This window comes from Microtus ochrogaster, chromosome 4 (assembly GCF_000317375.1).
Source record: "Microtus ochrogaster isolate Prairie Vole_2 chromosome 4, MicOch1.0, whole genome shotgun sequence".
NCBI classification, from domain to species: domain Eukaryota; kingdom Metazoa; phylum Chordata; class Mammalia; order Rodentia; family Cricetidae; genus Microtus; species Microtus ochrogaster.
In genome coordinates this window covers 83,408,308-83,434,991 of record NC_022011.1, presented here as the reverse complement: position 1 = coordinate 83,434,991, position 26,684 = coordinate 83,408,308, and the positions used below count along the sequence as shown (strand labels likewise).

Here is a 26,684-nt window from a genome sequence, read left to right as displayed (position 1 = left end):
GGGTAGCCCAGTGATCCGCTGACAAAGGGATGAACGGAGCAAGGGGGGGCGGTATCCAGAAGAGCACAGGAAGCCTGGCGCAGGAGCTGAAGGTGCCTGGGCTCCCTTACAGGGGACCCTGAGGCCTGCCCGGTAGGCAGGCACTCACTGCTCTCCTTTATAGCTATTTCTGTCCCTTACTATTTATTTAACAAATATTTCATGTGTACTAAGACATTTCACCAAGCAAAATGGTCAAAATTGAGATTTTTCTTGGATACATTTCTAGTGATCACGAGACAGTCTAGAATTCTATCATCTGGAATGGAATTATTGATTTGTTTTTAACACCCAGAGCATTAGGATTGTATCCTACAAATGAGATATTTGGGTTTTGTTATATCGATGCCATTCGTGATGACTTTTGTGCACAAAAAATATAATTCAGGGACAGCTTTTAAAAACAATTTACACTGAAACACAATAAAAGTTTACATGTATTAAAGTTATAGATTTGATATTTTGGTTTTGGTTGGTTGGGTTTTTAAAGATTTATTTCATGTATAGTGTTCTGCCTGCGTGTATGCTTGAAGGCCAGAAGAGGGCACCAGATCTCATTACAGATGACTGTGAGCCACCATGTGGTTGCTGAGAATTGAACTCAGGACCTTTGAAAGAGCAAGCAGTACTCTTAACCTCTGAGCCATCTCTTCAGCAAAGTTACAGATTTGAAAACAATTCTGAAAGTTCTCAAAGCACCTTTGAAGCACAATTACATTAACGGCTGCTTTTTTAAAGTTTTAAGATGTACTTGATTTAAACTATGTTGTATTCCTTCTGTAAACTCAGTACCTCTTTCCTCAGTTTTCTAAGAAACTTTATTAAGTTCTCTAATAGCTGCTAATATAGTGAGATTTGGTTTTTCTTAAATATCCTTATATTACTTTAAAGCTTATTAGTTGAGGTTGTCTTGTTGCTTACATTAAAATCATATAGCTAAATCAGCCTGTCAATCTAAATGTTTTAATCTGAAATTCAAGAATAGAGGCACAGGTGTTTCAGCCCAGAACTGAAAGGCTAAATCAGAATTGTGAGCCTGGGGCTAACTGGGCAGCTTAACAAGACTCTGCCACCAAAAACAAAGAAACAAAAAAACAAAAGAAAAGAAAGAAATCCAAGGATAATCTGGTCTTCAATATAAAAAATTTCTTTAGATATTTTTAGAACATAAAATACCAAATAAGTACAACTTACACATTTGAGATTGACTTTTCAATGACCAGAGGGGCCAGTGAGGTAAGTGTTTGCTATCAAACCTGATGACCTGAGTTTGATCCCTGGGAGTTACATGATAGGACAGAACCAACTTATACAAGTCACTCTCTGACTTCCATACATGCATATGTACATACAAACACACTAAATAAGTAAATAAATAAATGTAATAAAAATTTTCGAGGAAAGGCATAAATTCAGCATCCAATTTAGCAAGTTTCTGGGAGTTGAAAAGATTTAACACACATATAGTTTTATCATTCCATCTGAAGAAGGTTGCCTTGAGTTCCTGTCCCAGTGTACAGGAGTGTCTTAATTGTCAAATAAATGATTTCCTGCACCAGGGGTAGAACTCCACGTCTGTGCTTCCCAAATGTCTGAGTCTCACTCACTACCAAGATCTGTTCTGTGATGCTCTAAGTAATTCTGGCTTTACCTGTCTGTAGCTCCCACTTGAATCTCCCTTTCACTGCGGTAGTTGGAATTTGCTTTGTTGTTTTGGTAGTGATGCTGACTTTCGATTATCTGAACATCTTTTTTAATGATTTATTTATTCATATTTTATGTGTACAAGTTTTTTTGCCTACATATATGTTTTAGGTCATGTATGTTTATGTACTACATGTATGCAGTCCCCAAAGAGGCCAGAAGAGGACATGAGATCCTCTGTAACTGGAGTTACAGACTGTTATGAGCCATTGTGTAGGTGCTGGGCACTAAGTTCTGTTCCTCTGGAAGAGCAGCCAGTGTTCTTAGCTGCTGAGCCATCTTTCCAGCCCCATGTCTGAACATCTTAAAGCATTGTTTGAATTACATATCTCTCAAACGCTTATTTTACTACATTGACTTTAATCTGTCTGCATCTGAAGACAGTCACAGATGATCTAACTCCCTAATTTTAGGTACCCAGTGTCTATAGGTAGATAATATATGTTTGTGTCTACTACAAATACACAATATAAATATTTCGGTTTTTTGCTAAAACTTGCAGTTCACATGTTTAAAACATTTTAAGGAACTTTCAAGTTTGGGGGAAACTTAAAAAATGTGATACAGAAATAAATAGAAACTCACAAATATTCAAGTTTATAATGTTACTTTTTAATACTATAAAAAATTCTTAGTCTTTGTAAATTTCTACAAAATTACACTAGTTCTCTTGAAATTTGGACTTAAGGGTTTTGTCATTAATCACATAAACCACAAACCACTTATTTATTTATTTAGGTTCTTTTGAAACAGGGTTTGTCTGTGTAGCCCTGGCTATCCTGGAACTCATTCTGTAGACCAGGTGTTCTCCATCTCACAGAGATCTGCGTGCCTCTGCCTTCTGAGTGCTGGGATTAAAGGAGTGGGCCACCACTGCCCTGCTAGATATTTGTTTTTATACTGCTATTTTAATAATGGAACTTTTCTGAATGTTTATAATTTAAAAAAACAACCCACCATTCCTTGAGTAAGCTGTTAATCACCTTGGAATTGTGTTTAGGTTTAGTAAAGTGAGTTCCTCCAGAGTGACTTCTTTAAGACCTGTGTGACAAACCAAGAAATTTCTCTGTGCACAGTTGGTAGCCAGTGGCTTTCTGCAGGGGGTTTCTACTAAAAGCTGACAGAGTGCATCTTGGCAAATGTTCAGAAACCTACATTACCTTCGCTGGGCCCTGCGTGGAACCTCATGTTCAGCAGAATTCTTCTGACCTGTCTCTGCATGCCGAGCTAATCAGCAAACACCTAATGAGCCCACACCAAAGAAACAGACCCTCTCCCAACCGACTTCATTTTCCTATGCTCTCTAGGGATGGAAAGACAAGACTTCATGAGGACTGATGATACTGCAAAGACCACAATAATGATAATTAACTTGCTGAATTTAGAAGATTATGCTGTTAATTAGTTGCAAAATAAAGATAAGTACTACCGCAGCAGATGGTAGGATAACACCCAGGAGAAGGAGGGTTATCACTCTGATGAGCTGCTGCGGCACATGTGAAATATGGATCTGACTTGTTCATAAATTGCTCCTAGAGCACATTATCTTTTTCTTTGAACTATGATAGAGTAGTTTGTTCCTACTAAATTCTGACAGATGTGATAAGCATTTATTTTCAGGTGCTGCATAAACATAGAACATAAATAACAATTTTTTAAGCAAACACCTCTGAAGAATGAGTGTATCAGATGGTCAGCACAACAAACTATTCATCCTTTAACTGGCATAACCATTTCCTAAGGAAACATTCAGTATAGCAGTTAAAATTTATACCATTAAAAATTAACTCTAAACACAAACACATATGTCTGCTTCTTCGAAATACATTTTATTCTTTCAAATAGGGAATACCTATACCTTAAAATTAAAGCTATGCCTGACTTTGTTGCACTTGGTGGAGATTATAGACCCTGTAAATCTTATTTAAATTGTTCAACCTTTATTTCTCTAGATACTCAGTTTTTATTTACTTAACATTAAGCTTCTCTTTTGAATAAGCTGCTCTTATTTTGGACTTAACAAATATATGATAGTACTGGGCTAAAGCTTTGATTTTTGCAAAGCTATTGTTTAAAATACTGAATTACGGGGCTGGAGAGATGTCTCAGAGGTTAAGAGCACTGACTGTTCTTCCAGAGGTCCTGAGTTCAATTCCCAGCAACCACATGGTGGCTTACAGCCATCTATAATGAGACCTGGCACCCCCTTCTGGCTTGCAGGCACACGTGGAAAGAATGCTATACACATAATATAATATAATATAATATAATATAATATAATATAATATAATATAATATAAATATATAAATAAATAAAAATAAAATAGTTTATTCTTTAAAAAAAAGTACTGAATTACTAGTCAACAGAATTTCTTCTTTTATCTCTGTTCTAATTTATTCCATAATTTTGAGAAGAAGCTTCAGTCCTCAGGGAGTTTCTTCACTTGTAACATGGTGATTGATTTCTGTATCTCTGCCAGTTCCAAAGGTCAGTTTGTAAAACTAATGTCCCTTGTGTTTAGGTTTGCATTGATTATTTTAGCAAAGGTATTTGGCCTTGAAAATATTGTAAAAATGAATATGAGTGAATTATAGATATCTTTATATCAGTTGTGTGAAAGCTTACTACTTTCATCACCTTGTTTAATCTTTTGTGTTTTTTTTAGATTACATGTACTTCTGTAATTTTTAAAATTGGCAATTCAGAGCAATGTCAATTAACCCTTAGAATCTCTGTCTTGTAGTTTATACCCCGTAGCACACTTCATAAGTCAGACCCATTGTAATCAGTGTAACAGCATGGAGCCAACATTAGTGCTTCCTCACTGGATGAGTGCTGGGTACCCTAGGGCAGTCAAGGGAGGATAATGAGTGAGTCCTGGTACTCTATATGGTATCTGCCGTAAGCGCTCTATGTGGTAGTAACTTACCTACTAAAGAGTATTCAGGAGAGTGATGTTTATGTACTTCAGACTCCCTTATGTGTAGTTATTGTATTTCATTAATTCTGAGTTAAGCTCTTGACTATAAAACTTTAAATGCTTTTTAATTCTATGATGTCTTCTACCTAAGGCATTTTTAAGTTTTCCCTTCACAAAATTTATTAAGCTAACCTGTGAATACATTATACATTTTTTATCCAGAAATGAAACCCCTGCACAGATTAGGTTTTATTTTGATGTCTGACATTCTAATGATGAAAGGCATAAGTCTGAAGCTTGGCCACCTCCCCAGAGTTTCTTCTACTGTTCTGATTATATGACCTGCAATGCTATTTTCCAGCTTTGATCTTTCTGTCTTTACTTGAAGATTTTTTAAAATTTTCCCAATTCTAGTCAGTTACTGATTTGTTAGTCATCTGGTTTGTTTTAATCCTCCCATTCAGCATTATCCTGTCTGTGTTAGTTTATATGACCTGCAATGCTATTTTCCAGCTTTGATCTTTCTGTCTTTACTTGAAGATTTTTTAAAATTTTCCCAATTCTAGTCAGTTACTGATTTGTTAGTCATCTGGTTTGTTTTAATCCTCCCATTCAGCATTATCCTGTCTGTGTTAGTTTATCTTTGTGTATTTGTTACTAACATTATTTCTAATTTCTTAAAAAAAGAAAGAAAGAAGGACCCAGTGATTGCATCTGGATTCTGTGGTCTTGCACATCGTTTGTGTAGACTACTGGGCCACAGCAGTGCTTCCGATGATTCCCAAGGACATTTGGAAAACGAAAAGTGTTTAAGTTAAACTCTCCCAAGTTTTGCCTCTGTGCTGAGAGCTTACATGCTTCTATAGCTCTTTTGAACAAATCAGGGAACCTGCTAATGAGATAGCTCAGTGGATAAAGGCATCTGATAGTAAATCTGACCACCTGAATTTGATTCCAAGAACCCACCTGCTGGGGGCTGGAGAGATGGCTCAGAGGTTAAGAACATCGCCTACTCTTCCAAGGGTCCTGAGTTCAATACCCAGCAACCACATGGTGGCTCACAACCATCTGTAATGGGGTCTGGTGCCCTTTTCTGGCCTGCAGGCATATACAGAGACAGAATGTTGTATACTAAATAAATAAATAAATAAATAAATATTTTTAGAAAAAAGAACGCACCTGCTGGAAGGAGAAAGCCGACTCCCACAAGTTATCCCGGCCCCCACCCGTGCTCCTATGTGTACGCATGTGCACACACACAAAACATTTGTTTATGAAAAAGAAATAAGGAAACCATATTTGAGAAATACCTTTATGGGTTAGTTAGTTTTGCATGTTACGTTTAATTTTCACTTCGATTCTTACAAGCAAATTATCATTAATTTTCTAAATAAGACTTGAAGGTTGAAGATTTGTTCAGTTGTAGTTTGAGAAAGTTAAATCTAAATTTGTATTTTAGTTGTATAAGGCTTAACAATATGTGTGCTGACCAATGAAGTTGGTAGAACCTTGCAAACATTGTGCTTTTGTCATTCATAAAATCAGCTGGAAAAGAGGAAAAAACATGCCTCATCTGGGTGACGTGGTTTAGGAGTTGGCAGTGTTGATATTTACCGCTCTCATTTAGTTCCCAGTGATTTTTATTTGAGTAATTCAGTCATATAGTCTCAGACGATCTTTTCTGTTCCATGGTTTTAGTAATACTAAGGACAGTGTATACTGTATACAAAGGTATCCTGGAAGATTGTGTACTTGGAAAGTAGGTCTGTTTACACCTAGTACTTGAACTAGTTTATTTGCTGTATGACCTTGAGTAAAATGATGGTTGGTTAATTTATAAAGTGGGACTAGGCTCCAATTAAAAACACATTGGGAACTACTGATCATAAAATAGCACAGATGAATCTCAAGTGTACTTTACAGAGGCAAGAAGCAGATTTAAGTGGTTATAAACTGGGTGCAGCTTTTTGCTGTGATAGTTAGTTTGAATAACGCAGAACACTCAGCGTCACAAAGCAGATTGGCAGACCCAGGGGCAGGGATGGAGCTGCTGTGACAAGAGGCAGCAGGGTATTGTGTTGACAGAGTGAACTGCTCCAGGATGCATGTTGCTTGAAACTGAGAACTGGAATACAATGAGTAAATCACTACACACAACATACACCAGTGAAACTTTAACTGCCGACTTCATTTTAAAGTCAGATCCCTAATCTAAAATGATTGACAGAAAGAGGAAATGCCCACTAATACACAGACATAATCATGATCCCAGATGAATTCTGGTGACATTTTTATGGAATATGGGCTCTATATAATGAAGAAATTGCTAAAGTTTGGATATTTGTAGAATTTAAGTTGGAATAAATGAAAGCAATTCTAGAATTGTTTAGAAAACTTTTTCAAAAGCTCTTCTTGAACAGCTATGTTTAGATCATCAGAGAAAGTAGGAGAGTGATGATTGCCAACGATCTGCATAACATTTAACATCTCAATCAGTTCTATTTACACCTAGCAAGCACTAAATCAACTACAACATGACTCTGCACACACACGCACACATCTATCTACATGTGTATAGATAACTCTTTTCCTCCAGATACAAAATTGGTCTCTTAAGAAAATGCGGAACTTGAGGTGTAGCTCAGTGGTAGAAAAATTGCATAGTACCTCCAAAGCCCTCGATTCATTTTTTTATTAGTGAGAAAGGAGGGAGGGATAAAATTATCTCTGACTCATTTGAGGCTTAAGGGCTACATCTCAGTTATTAAGAACAGTGTCAGCAATAATGGCTCTAGGTCTCTTAGGTCACTGAAGTCCCGTCATTAATCATGTTTCTATTCATCAGTGGACTATTTCTAAAACAGGATATAGAAAAACATACAAGACAACCTCTACTGTTAAAGAGCTTATTATCTGGTTGGTTAACAAATAATGTATAGAAATTCTATTATAAGCTTCATTCAAGTTTCATTTATTCAATGTGTGTGTGTGTGTGTATTCTCGAGTTTGAGCATTTGTGAAACAGGGTCTTACTATGTAGCTCTGGCTGACCTGGAACTTCATGCATAAAACAGTCTGGCCTTGAACTCAAGAGATTTAACTGTCTCTGTCTCTCCCCAGTGCTAGAATTAAAGGCATACCCCAAGCCCAGTTCAAGTTGTATCTTTATTTAAAAAAAAAAAACAAAAAACCTTCAATTGTTTCTAAAGCATCATTTTAACACTGGATCTTTCATATTTAAATTCCTGAGATCTGATTCAGTTACTGGCAAAATGTAAAGTAAAACAAATAGATCTTTCAGGGCTGGGGAGATGGCTTAGTGGTTAAAAGCATTTGTTTTTCTTATAGAGGACCTGGATTTGTTTCTGTCACCCACATGGTAGCTCACAGCCACCTGTAACTCCATTCTAGGAGATCCAATGCCCTCTTTTGTCCTACATGGGTACCAGGCACACAACACAGCATGCAAACATACATGCAGGCACTCACACATATGCATAAATAAATCCCAAAGGTGGTATGAAATGGTCTTTGTACTAGGGAAGGAGAGGACCATAAATTTAAATTTTAAATTCTTCAGTATTTTAGATCCTCATAGTAGCCTAAAAAAGGCAGCATCAGATTGCTGAGATGGCTCATCTGGTAAGAGTACTCCAACCCTGGAATCCATGGTAGGAAAGGATCTACTCCCAAAAGGTTGTCCTCTGCATGTGGTGTATGTACACACACAGAAATAAATAAAATACGCTTAAAATGCAACATCCAGTCGTCATCCTAGTAAATCCTAAGCACCTGAAAGCAGAGATCAGATAGGCCTGTCTAGAAGAAGAGAAGTAAATCTTGGGATCTGTGCAAAGGCTGATAAAAGGGGCATGGGCGTAGGGTTCGAGAGGGTAGATGAAAACATACAAAGAGTTGATGTTCTTTATTAATTTTTGTTTTAATTGAACAAGACTGGATACAGTATTTTCAGTTTTTTACGTCTTCCCAGAATGAAGTACAACAAAGTATAAAATCCTATAGTTGTGCTAGACAAAGAGCAAAGCTTTCCAGGGTTCTAGTTTTTCATAGTGATATTTATTATAATCCAGTGAAATGAAAACAAATTTTAAAGCCAAATGTATTTATGTGTTCTTTGATGAATACTATCTTTCTAGTTAGTCAAATGTATTTATGTGTTCTTTGATGAATACTATCTTCCTAGTTAATCAAAGAATATCTTGAGAGTTAGACTTGCATGTAAGACAGGAGCCATTTTTCAAAATAGTGTTTGCATTTCAGAGATTAAAGGCTGCTTTGACCCAGCAACACCCTCCAGTTACCAATGGTGATACTGTAAAAGGCCATGGCAGTGGATTGGTTAGAACTCAGTCAGAAGAATCTCGTCAGCAGTCCTTACAGCAGCCAGCCACCTCCACTACAGAAACTCCGGTATGTGTGATGCTGTCATCATTCACCACTCTGGTCATCCTTAAAAGAAAAATACAGTACAGCTTATGCGACTTCTTTATCTATTTATAGTCTCTAAGCATATGATATGGATATAGCCATCTTAATTTGGCATTTATTTGTGCTGGTAGAGATTGAATTCAGAACTTCAAGCATGCTAGACAAGCTTGCTAGGTAAGCTCCCTTTTTCTGAGCCATATCATCACCCCTAATGCTCAGTTTTTAGTATTAGTTATTTGAACAAAGAGTTAAATGATTATTTTATTTCTTAAGAGTATGTAGAGTAAGAAATTAGTTTGGTGATATGCCTACCAAACCCATCTTGAGCTTATTGTGTTCATAAATCCACATTTTATTTGGTTATGCTATTTTAAAATATACTTAATAATAGATAAAATAATTTTTTAGGTTTTTCCTTTTGAGCACATGCTGGTAGTCCAAAGTTCTCTTTCCTCAGCATCATTTTCAAGAGTTTGTTTCCCCCACACTGCCATATTCTGTGGCACAGTTTGGAATTTGTAAGGCGATGAGGGTCCCTAACATTGGACAGCCCTGCGTACTACACAGGGTGATTAGTGACTGAAGTTTCATATCCTGGGCTGATCAAAGATAACTAAGCTGACCATTAATGAAAATCAAGGTCCGGTAGGCTTCTCCTTACCTGGAAAATAAGTATTATTATGAAAACAACTATTTATTTTAGTAAAACTGGCATATTTAATAAATTTTATTTTAAAATAGAATTGAAAAATGGTTGTAAACTAACTTATAGTGATTAGTTTTCAAATGGTTGAATAGGTATAAAATCAGTTAAAAAGAACATTTACAAAAATAGTTTATTAAAATACACATGCATTTTTTATTTTATTGAAAAGAGATTTTTTTTCCATATAAATTTTCATTATGGTTTCCCTTCCCCCTACTCTTCCCGATTCCTCCCCCATCTTCCCTCACATTTGTACCCACACCCTTTCTTTCTCTCATTAGGAACAAACAGGCAGTTTTGAGACCAGCCTGGTCTACAGAGTGTGTTTCAGGATAGGGCTGCATAGAGAAACCCTGTCTTGAGAAAATAAAAAGAAGAAGGAAGAAAGCAGTCATCTAAAATAATAATAATAATAATAATAATAATATGATAAATCAAAAGCAAACAAATTAGAATAAGAACAAGAAACACATGTAGACACTGAGACACATATATTCATACATATAGGAATCCCATAAAACCCTAGAAGCCATAATACATACAAAAAACTATAAGTTAAAAATAAAATAAATTCCCTGACTTAACATTATGAGACAAAGACCCTCCAACGATTCCTTTGAGTTTGTTTTGTGTTAATCACTACTTTTGGGCGCGCAGCCTACCCTTAAGTGGTTTGATTCCCCAGTGAGAATCCCTTGGAGAAAACTAATTTTTCATTTGCAAGTGGCTGCCAATTGAAGGTATCTTCTGGGTGAGGGATGGGGGTATGTGTCCACTGTTTTCATCTTTAAGACCCCAACCTGGTGCAAACTCCACAAGCCCTGCACATGCATGCCTTTTGTCTGGCTGTGGATCTCTGTATTTGTCCCCATCTGCTACAGGAAGAAGCTTCTCTGATGAGGACTGAATAGGGTATAGTAGAATGCCATTAGCCCCTTCATTGCTATGGTCCTTTAGCAAGGCAGTCAATAATACAAATGCTTTAAGGAAGACATTCTCCATACATCACATTGAGCATTTCGCTATCACATAGCTTAGTTATTTAAAAGGAATTCAGCCACAGAGTGATTTTCATGTTGTTCCAGAGTACTGGTGTTGATCATCAAGTTTCATAGCATAAAGTTAGCAGCTCTTCCTTTTATACCGTGCCTTGCCTGTGTTAATTTACTCAACACAATAATGTCACAAGCTTCTCTCCATGTTATTACAGGCTTCTCCGGCTCACACAACTCCACAGACCCAAAATACAAGTGGCCGTCGAAGAAGAGCAGCTAATGAAGATCCTGATGAGAAAAGGAGAAAGTTTCTGGAACGAAATAGAGCAGCAGCTTCAAGATGCCGACAAAAAAGGAAAGTCTGGGTTCAATCCTTAGAGAAGAAAGCAGAAGACTTGAGTTCACTGAATGGCCAGCTGCAGGTATGGGGCATAAATGCAGCTTACTTGTGTTTATTAGTTAGGAACATAGTTTTTCCATTTCTCTCTAGATGAGTCTTCAAATACTTTAAGACATGATGTATACTGCATCTGTATACCATGGTCTCCTAAACCTTTGTGGATGATGACATGAAGTAATACCACTTTCAACACTGGCACAGTGAAGAAATGTTATATGTAACTGTTTATTTGTGTGTTTCACAAATACCCTAATTACCTTGCTTGAACTTTATAAAGTTCTCAAAAACTTTAAAAATATCACTGAGGTTTGTTGTTGTTTGGTTTTTGATTGTTTGTTTGTTTGTTTTCGGTTTATATTAACCATAAAGTTGTTTCAGTGCCAGTTTTGTCATTCTTTCTTTGAATTAGTTTTATTTTGTTCCTGTGTGTGTGTGTGTGTGTGTGTGTGTGTGTGTGTGTGTGTGTTTTGTTTTTTAATTTTAAGTGAATATAGTGATTGTGAAAGGTACCAGATTGACAGCTTTGGAAACTGAAGGATCCTGTATCTACAGGACAGGTACAGTTTGGCCAGTGGCAGAACAAATGGTTTTATACTGCCCTGCCGATGTGCCTCAAATACATTTCTTAGGGCCTTGTGTGGTATAAAGATTTTAAGGCTTCTTCCCCATTCAAGTCTTTGGTAAGATTTCCAGTAAAAGTATTAAGTAGCACCAAGTGTGTTTATTGCCTTCCTTTCTTCCTCTTTCCTTTTTCCTTCCTTCTTTCTTTCCTGTTTTCATAATTTTACATTTGACATTGTGAGCATTCTCTAGTAGTATCTTTTGAACTACCAATTAGCTGGAAATTAATGTTAACAAACTGTAGTTGTTTGTTACATAGATGAACAGTAGTAGAAAGTCAGGGCCTCTCTACTCTGCCACTAATTAGTGCCTTCTTTATTATTTAGGAATTTGAGTTTAGAGCACTAAATTGCCCAGACTTGCTTAAAATTCAAGACCTTCCTGCCTCAGCTTTCCAAATAGCAAGTGACTAGATCAATCTTTTGAATTATCCATTCCCAGTTTCCAGTAAATCTTCATATATGCACAAAACTCATAGTAAGAGGGACACTTGACTTCTTCCTTAAATTGATCTGCAGTGTACCATAAATATAATTGTTTAAATGCTTAGAAAACAGTTTAGCATCCTATACAGCACTTACTTAAACTAAGTTTTATAACAAGTTTTCATTTGTGAGACAGACATTCTTAAAGTCTTTGTTGAATTTTGCATATTAATTCGGTTGTTTTAGAATAAATAGATTGTCATTTACAAAACTTACTTTTAACCATATAATTTCAATAATTTGAAAAACAGATTAATCATGACTTACTAAACAACATAAAGTCCAAATATATACTAGGATTTAGTAAATATCATCATCATGGCAAATGAATTTTACTCAAAAACTTCCACAGTTTTTTAGAACAAAATTAACTTTTCTTTTAAATAAAATGAAACATACATACTAATCTATACATAGACCAAAAAAATTCTTTGTCAAACCCATTAGAATATTAATTACTATTATTTATATTTGCAGAAACTCATGTTAACAAAATGATTTAAATGTGCCTTTTTGTTTTTAATAAAACCTTTTTTCTTTTTAACATCTCTCCCCTTTCCTCCCTCCAAAGCCAGAATGTACCCCTCCTCTCTCTCCTTCAAATTCATGGCCTCTTTTTTTTTTTCAACTAATTGTTGCTGCACATACTATATATGTTCCCAGATATAACTTTTGAGTCTGTATAATGCTACCTGTATGTATGTTTTTGAGGACGAGTCTTTGATACTGGACAAGCAATTGGTATGTTCTTCCTTAGGAACACCATCTCTCCCATCTCTCCCATTCCCAGCTTTCCTCAGTTGAGGCCTTGGGGGCTTTTCTCCATTCAGTTTGGCATGTTCATTGCTGTCATTCTTGTTCAGCTAACATTTAGATAGTTGTGTTGTCAGACTTTATGGGTGAGAGAGCAGATTAGGAGGGTACAAGTGATCTGATCAGGAAAACGGAAAAGTCAGGAGCCCCTAAGGGAGAGGCAGGAAGATAAATACAGAAGAGCTGGGAGATGGAGGAGGATAAGGGGAATGACAGTATACAGTGTTCTGATGTAGGAAGTGGGAACGAGAAGTCAGGACAAAAGCAGGGGAGGGGAAGTCTGGAAAAGCCACAAGGGCTTTAAACTCTTAACTATTTCCAAAAAAATAACCCCCAAAACTATAATATTCTGTGTATGAATATACATACATAGTTTTAATGAACCTTTCTCATCTGGGTGGACGTAACTTCATCCAAGAACCAAGGACCACCTAGCAAAATCACTAGGATTAGACATGATACACCCTCTTTTTAATTGTTGTCCAGGGCTTTCCAAGAGACTCACAAAACAGTCTATTGCTGTTGCCCTTTGTTAACACTCCCCTACCGCCAGAGGTGGAAGGTAAGTCCCCATTGCACTTCAGAAATAGGGAAGGGCCCAAAGATCCCTGAGCTGGAACCAGTCTAAACACTGCTTCCCTGAAGACTAGCTCTCATGGTACCAGAAGGTGCCATATGTGCTTCCAAAGGAGGGCAGCCGTCAACTACCTTAACCCTGCTATGATACTTACAAGCTGCATCGGTGACCAGATGGCACAGTAACCCTGCTGGTGCAGCAGTACCGTGCATACCTTGGTGGTGACCAACAGCTCTAATTGGACTTAAGAACCTCTTAACAAGAGAGAAACCATGTCTGGTACTAGAAACCTACCTGAGTATTATGCCAGTGAAGTCATGGTTATTAGAGATGAATCTACAACCACCTATTCTTTTTTTTTAATATTTTTTTATTTATTTTGTATGCAGTTAGCCAGAAGAGGGCACCAGACCTCAATACAGATGGTTGTGGACCACCTTGTGGTTGCTGGGAATTGAACTCAGGACCTTTGGAAGAACAGGCAATGCTCTTAACCGCTGAGCCATCTCTCCAGCCCCCACACCTATTCTTTTTTTAAAAATTTTAATTGCATTGGTGTTTTGCCAGCATATATGTCTGTGTGAGGGTGTCAGATCCCCTGGAACTAGAGTTACAGACAGTTGTCAGCTGCCATGCAGGTGCTGGGAACTGAACCGTGGTCCTCTGGAAGAGCAACCAGTGCTCTTAACCTACTGAGCCATCTCTCCAGCCCCTACTACCTATTCTTAAATGCAGTATTCTAAATGTACTTTAACCTTTTACTGTTTAGGGTTATACTAGCATAAAGTTGTGTTCTATGCTTTAGTACATGTTGCCAGTGTTGTAGAGTGTGGGAAACTGTTTGCACACACTCATTTTTCAGATTGCTTGACCTTTGTTCTCAAGATTTTGTTTCTGTCACCAGTCACTTAGGAAGGTCTAATAAGACCAATCTGCTAAAATATTTCACAAGCAGCTTTCTGGTTTAAGAGGTAGAATGGAGATTGAATTTGGTGGTGCACATTTAATAGTAATCCTAGCACACAGGTCTAGGGCAGGAGAATTGCTGTAGTTTAGAGGCCAGCCTGGGATGCAATGATATCTTGTCTCAAAAAGAGAGGTGTTGGTGGATTATGTGCCTACAATTTTATGTGTGCTAGTATGCAAAATGTTCTTATCTGTTAATACTTTGAGGTTTTAATTAGTTAAAACCTAGATGGTTAGAATTATTATAAATCTAGATGAGAAGAAACATTTTAATAATGAATTTTTTTAAAGCTACTCATTTACTAAATCAATAATAGTATTTCTAACTCAACAGAAGTACTCATTCTGTTGTAAGGAATAAAACAGATCACCATGGCCATAACATTTAATAAATTTTGGTGTCAGTATCACAGGCAACAAATTTATTTAACAGTATATCCACTTTGATTGGTTCTCGTGCCCAGGATAATGCTCAGCAGTTAGGTTTAGTGATCCATGATTCTTGAATAAGTGTATTTTCTTTGTTCTAAACTACAAACTTGCTTAATTGTATTTCCAGAATGAACTTTCCATTTTTTAAAATGAAAACTTTCCATTTTTAAATGAAGTCATTGAAAATTCATCCTAATTACTGACATTTTCAAGTCTTCAGATAATCAAAAGAGCATATAATATTTGTAAAATAAAGATCTTCAGTGAGTAACCTATAGTGTATGAGGGTTCCCATGGCAATGGTGAGCTAGAATGCCAGTTATGGTGTTGATATGATTTCGGTTTTTTAAACTAGAAATGTTTGTATAAATGCTAAAACACAAAACTGATGTATATATTGATTAAATTTATTTAAATAGCATATGTCCCTTATATCTGCCAAAAGATGCAGTTTTCATACCTTCAGTCTCACTTCCTTTAAGTAGTAAAATGTGTTGTGTCTAATGATGGTAAGCACAGGAGTTGTTTCTTCTCCAGAGCGAAGTCACCCTGCTGAGAAATGAAGTGGCACAGCTGAAACAGCTTCTCCTGGCTCATAAAGATTGCCCTGTCACCGCCATGCAGAAGAAGTCTGGCTATCACAGTGAGTAATGCTCCGTTACCTACAGCCTAGGCTGCCTGCATCAGGACAGACTGCCAGAGTGAGCAGAGCTTCCAGTAAAACAGTGCAGGCTGCAATTGTAGTGCTTAAATTAAATAGCAGTTTCTGCAAGATTATTTTAGTCTGGGCTGGGAAGGAAAGTTTCCTACCTCTAGCTTTTTCTAGGCATTATGAATCACTGTTGGTCAGCTACACATTTTTTTAAGTACAGTCTTTACTATCAGTGGTCATGTATTGTCACAGGTTAACACTTTGTCTTGAATTGACAGAGCCAAGCAGTTTTTCCTTTCCTGTCCCATTTAGTCATGATGAGAATTTTTTTAGTCCGCTGTCTTCATTCAACCATATACTCTCCATTTATACTATCATATCCTACTGTTCTTTGTCTGATAATGTGAGCATTGGACAGTGTTTGTATGGTTGTGAGTTTTTATGTGGTACTGTCACATTAATCATAAAAATGCTAAAACAGAACAGTATTGGAATTATTTGCTTATAAATTTCCTTTATGCCCCCCACTACCGCCAGGTGAGAGTCTTCTGTTTCCAGCTTTGTAGAGGTTAATTGTGCTTTTTCCTTTCTCTAATGTCCTCCTCCTTGACAAGATGCAGTGTTGGAACCAGCTGTTACTCCTGAGTAAATAGCCAATTTTGTCTGCCACACACAAATTTTTAACAAATAACAGAGCTGGGAATGCATTAGGCAACATTTATAATACATAACCCACGGCCTTCCGTTTTTATGATTTAGTGGTATTTCAGGATATTGGTAAATGTGAAGATTGTTTCAACCATATGTATCCACTTCATTCTAATTTGCCAATGTCAGTAATTCAAACGAAGGAAACATTTTGTATTGGATGCAAACAGTTCCTCAGGTACTTACAATAAAACTTAATGGCTACCATCTTTACTTGTAGTTAATTGTAAGCAGTTTCATCAAAACGAGCAATATTTTTTAATTTAAGAGATTCAGTAGACGTAGCTACTCTCATTTGCCATATATATTTAGAATACTGATTTTTGTCTGTTCTGAACATATAAATCTCATATTTGATATCTAGTCATTTTGACAGGACAGTGAAACACATTGTGGAGTAAATTGGAACCATATAGAACTATGTTTGGGATTTGTATTAACTGTGATTGCTGTAGGGATGAGGCCATTACAGTTCCCATCTGACTTAAGAGCATCATTTCCCATAGATGCTACTGAGTTCAACATTATGCATACACGATTTTCTTAAGCAAGAAAGCTGCATTGGATTTTGATGGTTTACAAGGAACTATATGAGTGATTTTGTAAAATTAGAAGGAAATTAACTCTTACATTGTACTTAATTGAAAATAATCTACAGTTTTAAAATCTTTTATTACTGATTGGATAATCTCAACTATTTTAATTATGCAGACAATATATGCTTAATAAATGTAAACCAGTTTTTATGTTTTTGGTTTTATTTTGTTTTGTTTGGTTTTTTTGTTTGTTTGTTTTCAAGATAGAGTTTCGCTATGTATGTAGCCCTGGCTGTCCTGGAACCCGTTTATATATAAACCAGTTTGAGGCTGGCCTCAAACTCTGAGAGATCCACCTGCCTCTGCCTCCTGAGTGCTGGGATTAAAGGCGTGTGCCACCATGTCTGGCTTAAAGTTCTATTTTAAATTTTGATATAAGTCTAATGTCTGTCATCAAGGTAACAGATTAGACAAATAGATCTTGAAGAAATAAATTCCACACTCTGAATGTAGCACACAATATCGGTGTGTGCTGCACTGCCAGCTAAATCTTTTAAAATATTTGTGAAAAGAAAGCTAGGTTTAATGAAACTTAAAGTTATTGTGAATCTCTTAGGTAAAGTAGCAGTACTAGCAGTTGAAATATTGCCTAACCAAGATTCAGTACTGAAAATTCTGTACCACATCCCAAGAAACCCCTCGGTTATGGGAAAACTTTGTATTGAGCACCCTAATTCTTAAATAATATAAAACCTGACTTAAAAAAATCACAATGCACTTTTAATACTTAAGTTCATGATCTTATTGGAATGAATCATATTCTCTAGAATATGAGCATGTATAATTTAAATTATATTATTGTCTGTATAATTGTAATTGGAAGAAAGCCTTTTGAGCCCAAATTGAATATCAGCAAATTTTATTATTGACTATATGTATGAACATAGGTAGGGAACTTAGGTAAAGAATTGGATTGCCAGGCTTACAAGATGGCTGAGCAGGCAAGCATGTGCTGTGCAAACCTGACAGCTTGAGTTCTGTCCCTGAAACCACATCAGAAAGCTGGGTGCATGGTAAGCATCTATGGAGAAAGATACATGTGGACACTAGAAGCCAGCTAGTCTGTAGTACACACAACAGACAAGAAAGGATGCCCTGTCTTCACAGGTTGGAAGGAGAGAACCAACTACCAGAAATGTCCTCTGGCTTCTACGTGCTCAAACACATCAGAGAGGGAGAGGGGTTGAATTTTCAAACATCTTATTTAAACTAAAAGTTGTTCTCTGGGGGCAGCATATGCGTCTTTCTAGTATTTTTGGTTATTTTGTTCATTTTTTCCCTCAGATGCTAAAATTAGACATAGGTTCAGATATAATATATTGCAAAAGTATTTCATATACACAAATTATAATTACCGAATAAATAACTGTTAATTCTTTGTACTGCCTAAAGATGTACTTTAACCTATTCTATGAGTCTATAGATACGCACTTCTTATTTATTTATTTATTTATTTATTATGTATACAATATTCTGTCTATGTGTATGCCTGCAGGCCAGAAGGGGCACCAGACTCCATTACAGATGGTTGTGAGCCACCATGTGGTTGCTGGGAATTGAACTCAGGACCTTTGGAAGAGCAGGCAATGCTCTTAACCTCTGAGCCATCTCTCCAGCCCCAGATACGCACTTCTTTAACTTTGATTTTGAGTCATTCTTTCCTATATATTTTTATATTTTCTCATATTACCAATCAGCCTCTCTGTCTTTGAGATTGATGTTTTACTAGAATCTAGCATGTAGACTTAGCTTGTTGTTTTGATGAAGAAGAGTAATAGGGAAATAACAGCTTTTTGATCTTTTCTCCACTTGAATTGTTATTGCCAGTATTTTCTTTAAACTGTCACTGTTACATTGGTGGAATAGAATTATAAGTGTTACAGTATTCATTTTTGCCTAGAGTATGTTTTCTGATTCTTGTATTTTTTTAAGATTTCTGATTGAGGTGTTTTTTTTTTGTGTAGTTTGAGATCAGATTTGGTTCAGGGAAACATGTTTGCCTTTACACAGCACATTATGAAAAAGATAGAATTGCATCTCACAAATTTTAAATTCAGCTTTTTAAAAATACATGGATTTGAGGCTGATGTATAAATCCTGTAAGAACTTCTCTATTTCAGAAAATGATCAAAATGAGGAATTTTATTTATTCTCATTATACTTGCCAAGTATTTCTCCCTCTATAAGGTACCCACTGTCCATGACAAATCACAGGTAATTGTTCCATTGCAGTCTGCTGTCGATAGTAAGTAGGTCCATCAGTTGGCTGGTCTGCATTCTCATATTTACTAGAAAGCCTGAATACCTTCTAAAACACTTAACTAAAACTGATTTTTAAGTCCAAAAATAGAAAGCATCCAAGTTGGGCATGTCAGCACACACCTATAATCCCGGCACCTAGAACGCCGAGGCAAGAGGATTGGCCATGAGTTTAAGGCAATTCTGGCCTTCATTGTAAGACCCTGTTTTAAAAACATAAAAGAAGGAAGGAAAAATGAAAAGAATGTGTCTAGTATGATGGTATTTTATGTTGTATAGCAGCAAACAAAGCTGTAGGGATTATATTCCACTGTGATAAATCTAGAACTCGAGGAGCAGATTAAAGAAATCCCAAGAGTTACCTCATGTGAAAAAGGAATGAGCAGTGTCATTGACAAGTTCCCAGTGGATGCGAAGGACCAGCGTGTGTATCCGCGTCGTATCTAGAACTTGTAGGTTTAACACATGTCCGTCTCTGTTGGATATCAGATTTTTCACCAAATAAAATTCTAGTCTACTAAAATAAAGATGTAAGAGATTTGTTGTTCAAGTCTGACTATTCTAAATTTGTTTCCACGGATACTTAGAATGCCCTTTCCTGAGTGCTTCCTCTGTTTCAGTATCTTAGGTTTTGTATGGATGTGCATTTGAATCCCAATTAATTTGTATAGCTCCAACAGCTGGTGACATTTAGTCTTTGAATATTACTTATTCTCATATGTATGCATCATTAAACTCAGATTTTCTAATCATTCATGACTGCAGTAGATAAAAATTTAGGTAGAAAAAAATAGTCTGGTAAATGCAGAGGGAATAATCGAAAATAAAATTTGTAATATTCATCTCGTTTGTGCATGTGGTTATAAATTGTTTTTTATCTTTTAATTGGGGTGACAGGTAGGCAGAAAGCTTAGTTTGTTAGATGTGTAGCTCAGTCCATGCTAGTTATATCTGTGAGCAGCTGTGTTCCAGACTCTGGCCTCTCCCATGCTGGCCTAGAACCCAGGTTGTCCTCAAACTTGCAATCCTTCTGTTGCTGCCTCTGGAGTGTCATGGGATTACAGATGTATGGAACAGAGATGCCTCTTTTTTGTTATTGTTTTGTTTGTATTTTGATAGGGTCTCATTATATAACCCAGATTGGCCTTGATCTCAGAGATCTGTCTGCTTCTACCTCCTGAGTGCTGAGATTAAATACATACAGCACCCACCTGGCTCTGCCTCATTTCTCTGACCCTGTTTAGCAGGTGTGATGATGCTCTGCCTTCATTTGGCCTGATGCGCACACAGTTGCCTACTTTCTGACTGGAGCCAGATTCAGTTATTTCAGTTGTGCGGCTTGTCCTGAGTAACAGTACTATAAAACGTCTTCCAGCTCTATGTGTGGACTCAACTCAATAATGGGTTTTTGTCAATACTGCTAAAAAAAAAAAAATGGGTTTTCATTTTTTCCACTCAGCTGCTGATAAAGATGATAGTTCAGAAGACCTTTCCGTGCCCAGCAGCCCACACACAGAAGCAATCCAGCACAGCTCTGTCAGCACGTCCAACGGAGTCAGCTCAACCTCAAAGGTGGAAGCCGGGGCTACTTCAGTCCTCACCCAGATGGCGGACCAGAGCACGGAGCCCGTGCTTTCCCAGATGGTTATGCCTCCTTCCTCTCAGCCACAGCCCTCAGGAAGTTGATTAAAGACCCTCCGTGCAGCAGCTCTAGATACTGATGAGTGACTTCAAAGGGAAATCAAGGAAAGACCAGTTTGCATTTATGCGAAATCTGTGGTTGTAAATTTCTTTTTTTTTTTTTTTTTTTCCTTTTTTTACTTGAAGTTGTATTTGGCTCTAGAGTTGGTGTAGCAGCAGACGATCAGAATGAACAAGATTTTAGTCTCTGGAAGACTGATTTTGCTTTTTTTATAAATATTGTTAGATTTTTTTAATTTTTCTGTGCTCAATGTGTAAATTGTATTATAATCCATTGTGGTTTATTTCACTTTGGTTTAGTGGTGTTTTAATAAATGGGGGTGTTAACTGAATCACTCCTCCCACTTCCGTTTCTTTGCCCACCCCTTCCTTCACCCTGAGCTGTGATGTTGTCTTGTTATGATTTATACCAAAGTTCTGCAGAGTCCCTATTGACTTTGTAATAGGAACAACATTGTAAGGCACTAGGGAAGAAAAGACAGAGAGTTCCTTTTAATCTTTTTGCCTTTTATTTTGCACATCATGCAAAAGGAAGAATATCTGAAACCCTTTTTTAAGTGGGTGGAAGTTTGGTGAGACACTTAGTGCTTTATGCACATTCTTAAACTGGCCAGAGTCATCCACCACCCTGCAATGTTGTAAGATTAAGTAGACAAAAATTTTGGAATCTTGAGCATTTCAAAAATGACTTGATTTTTTAAGTCTTAAATTCAGTATTTTAAACCTGTGTTCTTGAGACTGAAAACTATGAAATTATATAATGTATGATACAGGGTTATCAGATGTCTAGTAATTTTTAAAGTTTGCTCTTGTCATTTTGGGATTTGTTTTGTTTGAGTTTCTGTTGTTGAGTGTGGTTTGTTTTGTTTTGTTTTGTTTTGCAGATTTCAGGTAGCAATGTGAGAAGTTTATGCATAATGAAGTATGATGTGGTTGCCAGAAAAGCCTAAAATTACGACTTAGAAATTTTAAGACTGTTCCCCCATTGTTGTACTTGTACTTGCGAGCTAACTTGTACTTATTCTTGTGAAAGCACTGTCATCTTTTAGTAGCCAATTTTGATAATGTTTCTCGTGGAAAAAAAATCAGTATCTATCTTTAGAACAATGTAATTATAATGTGGGAATGTGAGAGAATGAGTGTGTGTGTATGTGTGTGTGTATGTGTGTGTGTGCATCTTCCAATAGTTTATGCCAGCGATCTTTGCTTGAATGTTTAACGATGCCTTCAGTGTGTTGCTGGCAATAGATGACTGCAGTTTCAGATGCCATTACTGTGCAGGCTTGGATAACTAACATTCCATGAAGTAGCTTGTTCTGATGAGACGATTGTAGTTACACTTCGCTCATATCCAGTTGTCTGTGGAATACTGAGTTTTCTAATGTGCCATTATCTATTTTTATTCTGCAGTTATGTTAAAAATACAGTACAATATTTTAAATAGACTAAATTGTTAAACATAAAAATAAAAAAGTAGTAGATGTGTGTAAGAAAACTTTGTAAAATAGTTGAGTCCTACCCAGTAGCAACTTCTGGCGTTGAAGCAGGATTCCATTCTGTAAATACCTGTACTGTGTTTATACTAAGCTGTGTGGTCTGTCCTGCATCCGTACTACACTATCGCTGCGGTCTTGGGGCCGTCTCTTGATGAGACTGACGTTTCCAAAGCCTGTATGGAGTGCCCTTGAGTCAGGGAAATCTCCATCCCGCCTGCCTAAGTTCCAGACTGGGAAACATGCAAATTATAGAAATCACATTTCAGAACTTTTAAGTATGAAGATAATAGGAATTTTATTACTTGGCTTAGTAAAAATGAGAGCATTTTGGTTGTTGATTGTATTTGTGTCTGTTACTTTCAGCCTGATGTCATATTTAAAGTAATCAGTTTCAATCATGGTTTTGTCATTGTTATGCTAAGGAGTTGCTCTCAAAGGCACAAAACATGAATTCTCCAGACAAGCTCTTTCTGTTGTAGATGGGTAAGGTTGGTCAGAGCCTCCATGTCTCACTCTCTGCACCCTGACAACATTTTGCTTTCCTCTTCCGGTTTGTGAACGCTTCAGTTTTTTGGTAACAGGTTCTTGCAACTGTAAAGTAGAAATACATAGATGTGAAAAGTCATGTAATGGTTAACGAACTTACCACGGTTGACAACGCTCTCATTGTAAATCAGTCTGTACTCAGCAAATAAAAATCATTATTAGTTGTATAAACACACACAAAAAAAATCCATTTTGACTTCCAGAATGTCACACTACTTCTGTACCTAGCATTTTGAGTCCTTATATTTGCAATGTTACACAAACTGTACTATTTTCTTTTATGTACAGTTTGCATGACTAAACCATCAGAGAATAAATTCTATCTTTAAATTATGTTTATAATTTGCTTGTTTTTATCTGTCTCTCACAAAGTGATTAGCCTGCTATTTTTTCCCTCACTTCAGGACATTTAATTTCCTGAGAAGAGCCTGAGATTCTTTCCATGTCCATACTGCCACCCATCCCCTCTGGAAGGCCCTTCCAGTGCCAGGCATTGTTTCTGTCTCTGTGCTCGCTTTAGGTTCCCTTCATCTTCAGTTTATGTGCCCTGCCTGGAACATCACCCAAGCTTCAACCATGAGACCCACCTGTCACTACCTAGGAAACCACTGGAAACCATATCCAACACTGAACTAACCTTCCCTCATCTGCTCTTTTTCAGTCTTCCATTGGTTGGTGACAGCTTAATTCTTCCAGCAGCTTAAGCCAAAACAACCTTGTCATTGATTCTTTATTCCCACAGCCCATATCCAACCCACCAGGAAATGCTGTTTGCTAATTACCTTCGAAATAATCCAAAATGCCACTTCTCATGATTTATACTGCCTTCCCTGACCCTTGCTCTTAAGAGTTCTCTCAGATTGCTGTCTTCAATCCCTGCTTATCCTAACTCATCCCTAGTAGGGTAGCCAGAGCAGGGCTCTCAGCATCCGTCACAGCCCACCGTATCCTAGATTGAATCCCCTTTTCACTTAGAAGCTTAGGTCCTCTAAAACGGCTTGTAAACCATAGACTACAGACCCTGTTATCCCGTTTCCTCACTGACCTCTTCTCCTACAAAGTTCTCAGTCAGTGAACACCTAATGCTCCTAGGTGTCAGTGTGCTAAGCATTCCTAAAATTGTCCAATGTCCCTGTAAGTCCCAGTCTCTGGCCTCCATCTTTGGAGGCCGCGCCCCTGTGCCCGCCAAAACCTTGACCACTCCCCCAGGCTATTTAAACTGCTCCCAAGAGAGTCCCTTCGTGGTCTCACTCTTTCTCCCCGGTGGTCAGTGGTCGGAGCACAGAAGTCCCATTAAACCTGGGTATCCTTTAATTCTGCTTGTTGTGATTTGGCTTGATTGGGAATTTTGCATCGGCAGAGAGCTCTTGTTAGGAAATATTCCTAACAATCCCAAGCCAAATAATCTAGAAGGTGCAAGAAATTGTTGGAAAACACTAAGTTATGAAGTAAGTACTGAGTGAAAACTTGGGCCAGTTGTCTAGACAGCATTTGAGTAGCATCTTAATAATAGTTGTCCAGCTAAACCTGTCTGAAAACGCAGTGAATTGTTGAGCCAGTGTGTGATTCTATAGCATGCCTCGTGGCAGCAAACAGATGCACATGGTTACCTCATTTTTGCAGTTAAAAGATAATTGCATTTTTACTACCTAAGGTTATTCCAGTCTCATCTGAGCCAGTGCTATCACCATTTATTTTCCTTTAGTTATTTTCAGGGTTTTTTATTGAAAATAGATTTTTTTCATACAATATGTTCTAGTTGCCTCCTCAACCCCTCCCGGGTTCTCACTGCCTCCCCACCCACCCAAATTCACAACCTTTCTTTCATTAAAAAAACAAGTGCCTAAAAAATATTAATGAAAAATACAAGCTGAAAGGAACCAAAAAAAAAAACACAAGAAACAGACTCAGACACACATATTCATACACCCAGAAACCGTAATATATAAGCAGAAGACCTGTAAGATTTGGAAAATAGCCGGGCGGTGGTGGTGCACGCCTTTAATCCCAGCACTCGGGAGGCAGAGGCAGGCGGATCTCTGTGAGTTCGAGACCAGCCTGGTCTACAGAGCTAGTGCCAGGACAGGCTCCAAAGCCACAGAGAAACCCTGTCTCGAAAAACCAAAAAAAAAAACAACAAAGATTTGGAAAATAAATGCCCAGACAAAGCATTCTAGAACAAAAATCCAAAACACTATTGCATTTGTTTTGTGTTGTCCATGAACTGGGGGTATGGGCCCTGCCCTGGGGCCATTCCCATCTTTCAACAGTATGCTAAAGGTTCCTAGAATTTCTAAGAATGAAGTACTTTCATGTGTGCATGACGTTTTATTAGACACAGTACCTTGTGTAGTAAGCTGCTATCTCGTAGAAACATCACTTTTACATGGGAGAGACCCACAACATTTTACTGTACTGCAGTGCTCTGGAAACAAAGCCACTGTATCTCCAAGCAGTGTTTTTTTTTCTCTGAGATTTTCTCTAATCTTCAGTAAATGAGGAATGTTTTGAAATTTCAGATTTGTGTTTGCTTGACTTCAAAGGACAGGAAAGATAACTGCTAGTTAATGTTAAAAGTCCAGTCAAAGAGAGGGAGGAGTGATAATACGAACAAAGGGATCAAGACCATGACGGGGAAACCCACAGAAACAGCTGACACTAGCTAGTGAGCTCACCAGCTCTGGACTGACAGCTGCTGAACCTGCAGAGGACCTAACTAGACCCCCCCCTGAAAGCAGGGGGATTGGACAGTTTAGGAGGCTACTGACGGTGGGTCCAGGATCTATCCCTAGTACATGAACTGGCTTTTTGGAGCCCATTTCTTTCCTATGAAGAGAGAAATTGCTCAGTTTAGACATGGGGGAGGGCCTTGGTCAGGTTCAAGGAGGTGATGGTACAAACTTTGTTGACTCCCCGTACCCTCTCTGAGGAGCCCATGGGTGATGGGGGGAGGGGAAGGGGGAACAGACTGAGGGGAGAGAAGGAGAAAAGCTTTGCAAGCTCCACATCTCTAAAGATTAGTTTGATGCCTGACACTTTGTGAAAACGTAGGGAAACTCCTTGACTCCTAGGACTTAGGGCTTCAACTCTGGTAAACCTACATGCAAACTCATCATACTTAGAGAACATAGTTACCTAAAACAGTACTTTAAAGATGTTTTGAAAAAAATAAATTTTAAATCTGACATTTCTAGATTACTGACCCAGAATTATAGCCTTTTGTGATTGACGGTTGTGAAAAAAATCATTTCTATGAATACAAGTGAACTTTCTCCCTAAGTACTCCATATGCTTGTCCGTGCTTTTAAAGTACAACAGTGTCGGGGTCCGGTGCCAGCCCAGACCATAAATTATTTCTCCGGACCAGAGGGGAGGTGTGGGATTAAAGACACAAATCACATGACTTTATCAGCATCCCTCATGAAATCCTGAGTTCACATCCTGAAAATTACAACAAAATGAGTCATGTATGACAATTTGTACACTTAAAAGATTATTGAATGGACTGGAGAGATGGCTCAGCAGTTAAGAGCACTGACTGCTCTTCCCGAGGACCCGGGTTCAATTCCCAGCACCCACATGGCAGCTCACAACTGTCTGAAAATCCAGTTCCAGGGG

The 26,684-nt window shown here is 37.5% G+C and overlaps 1 protein-coding gene across 4 annotated transcripts in view; it reads left to right on the top strand.

Moving 5' to 3' along the window:
• The window catches only part of Atf2 (activating transcription factor 2), a 97,949-nt gene extending 74,550 nt beyond the window's left edge, over positions 1-23,399 (top strand). For all 4 annotated transcript variants that reach the window (XM_026778268.1, XM_005346586.3, XM_005346584.2 and 1 more), the window contains 4 exons: positions 8,946-9,095; positions 11,030-11,236; positions 15,646-15,751; positions 20,783-23,399. In XM_026778268.1, the coding sequence (XP_026634069.1) occupies positions 8,946-9,095; positions 11,030-11,236; positions 15,646-15,751; positions 20,783-21,009 (690 nt within the window). In that variant the 3' untranslated portion in view covers positions 21,010-23,399. The remainder of the gene's footprint in view (positions 1-8,945; positions 9,096-11,029; positions 11,237-15,645; positions 15,752-20,782) is intronic.
• The last annotated feature ends 3,285 nt before the right edge of the window (positions 23,400-26,684 follow it).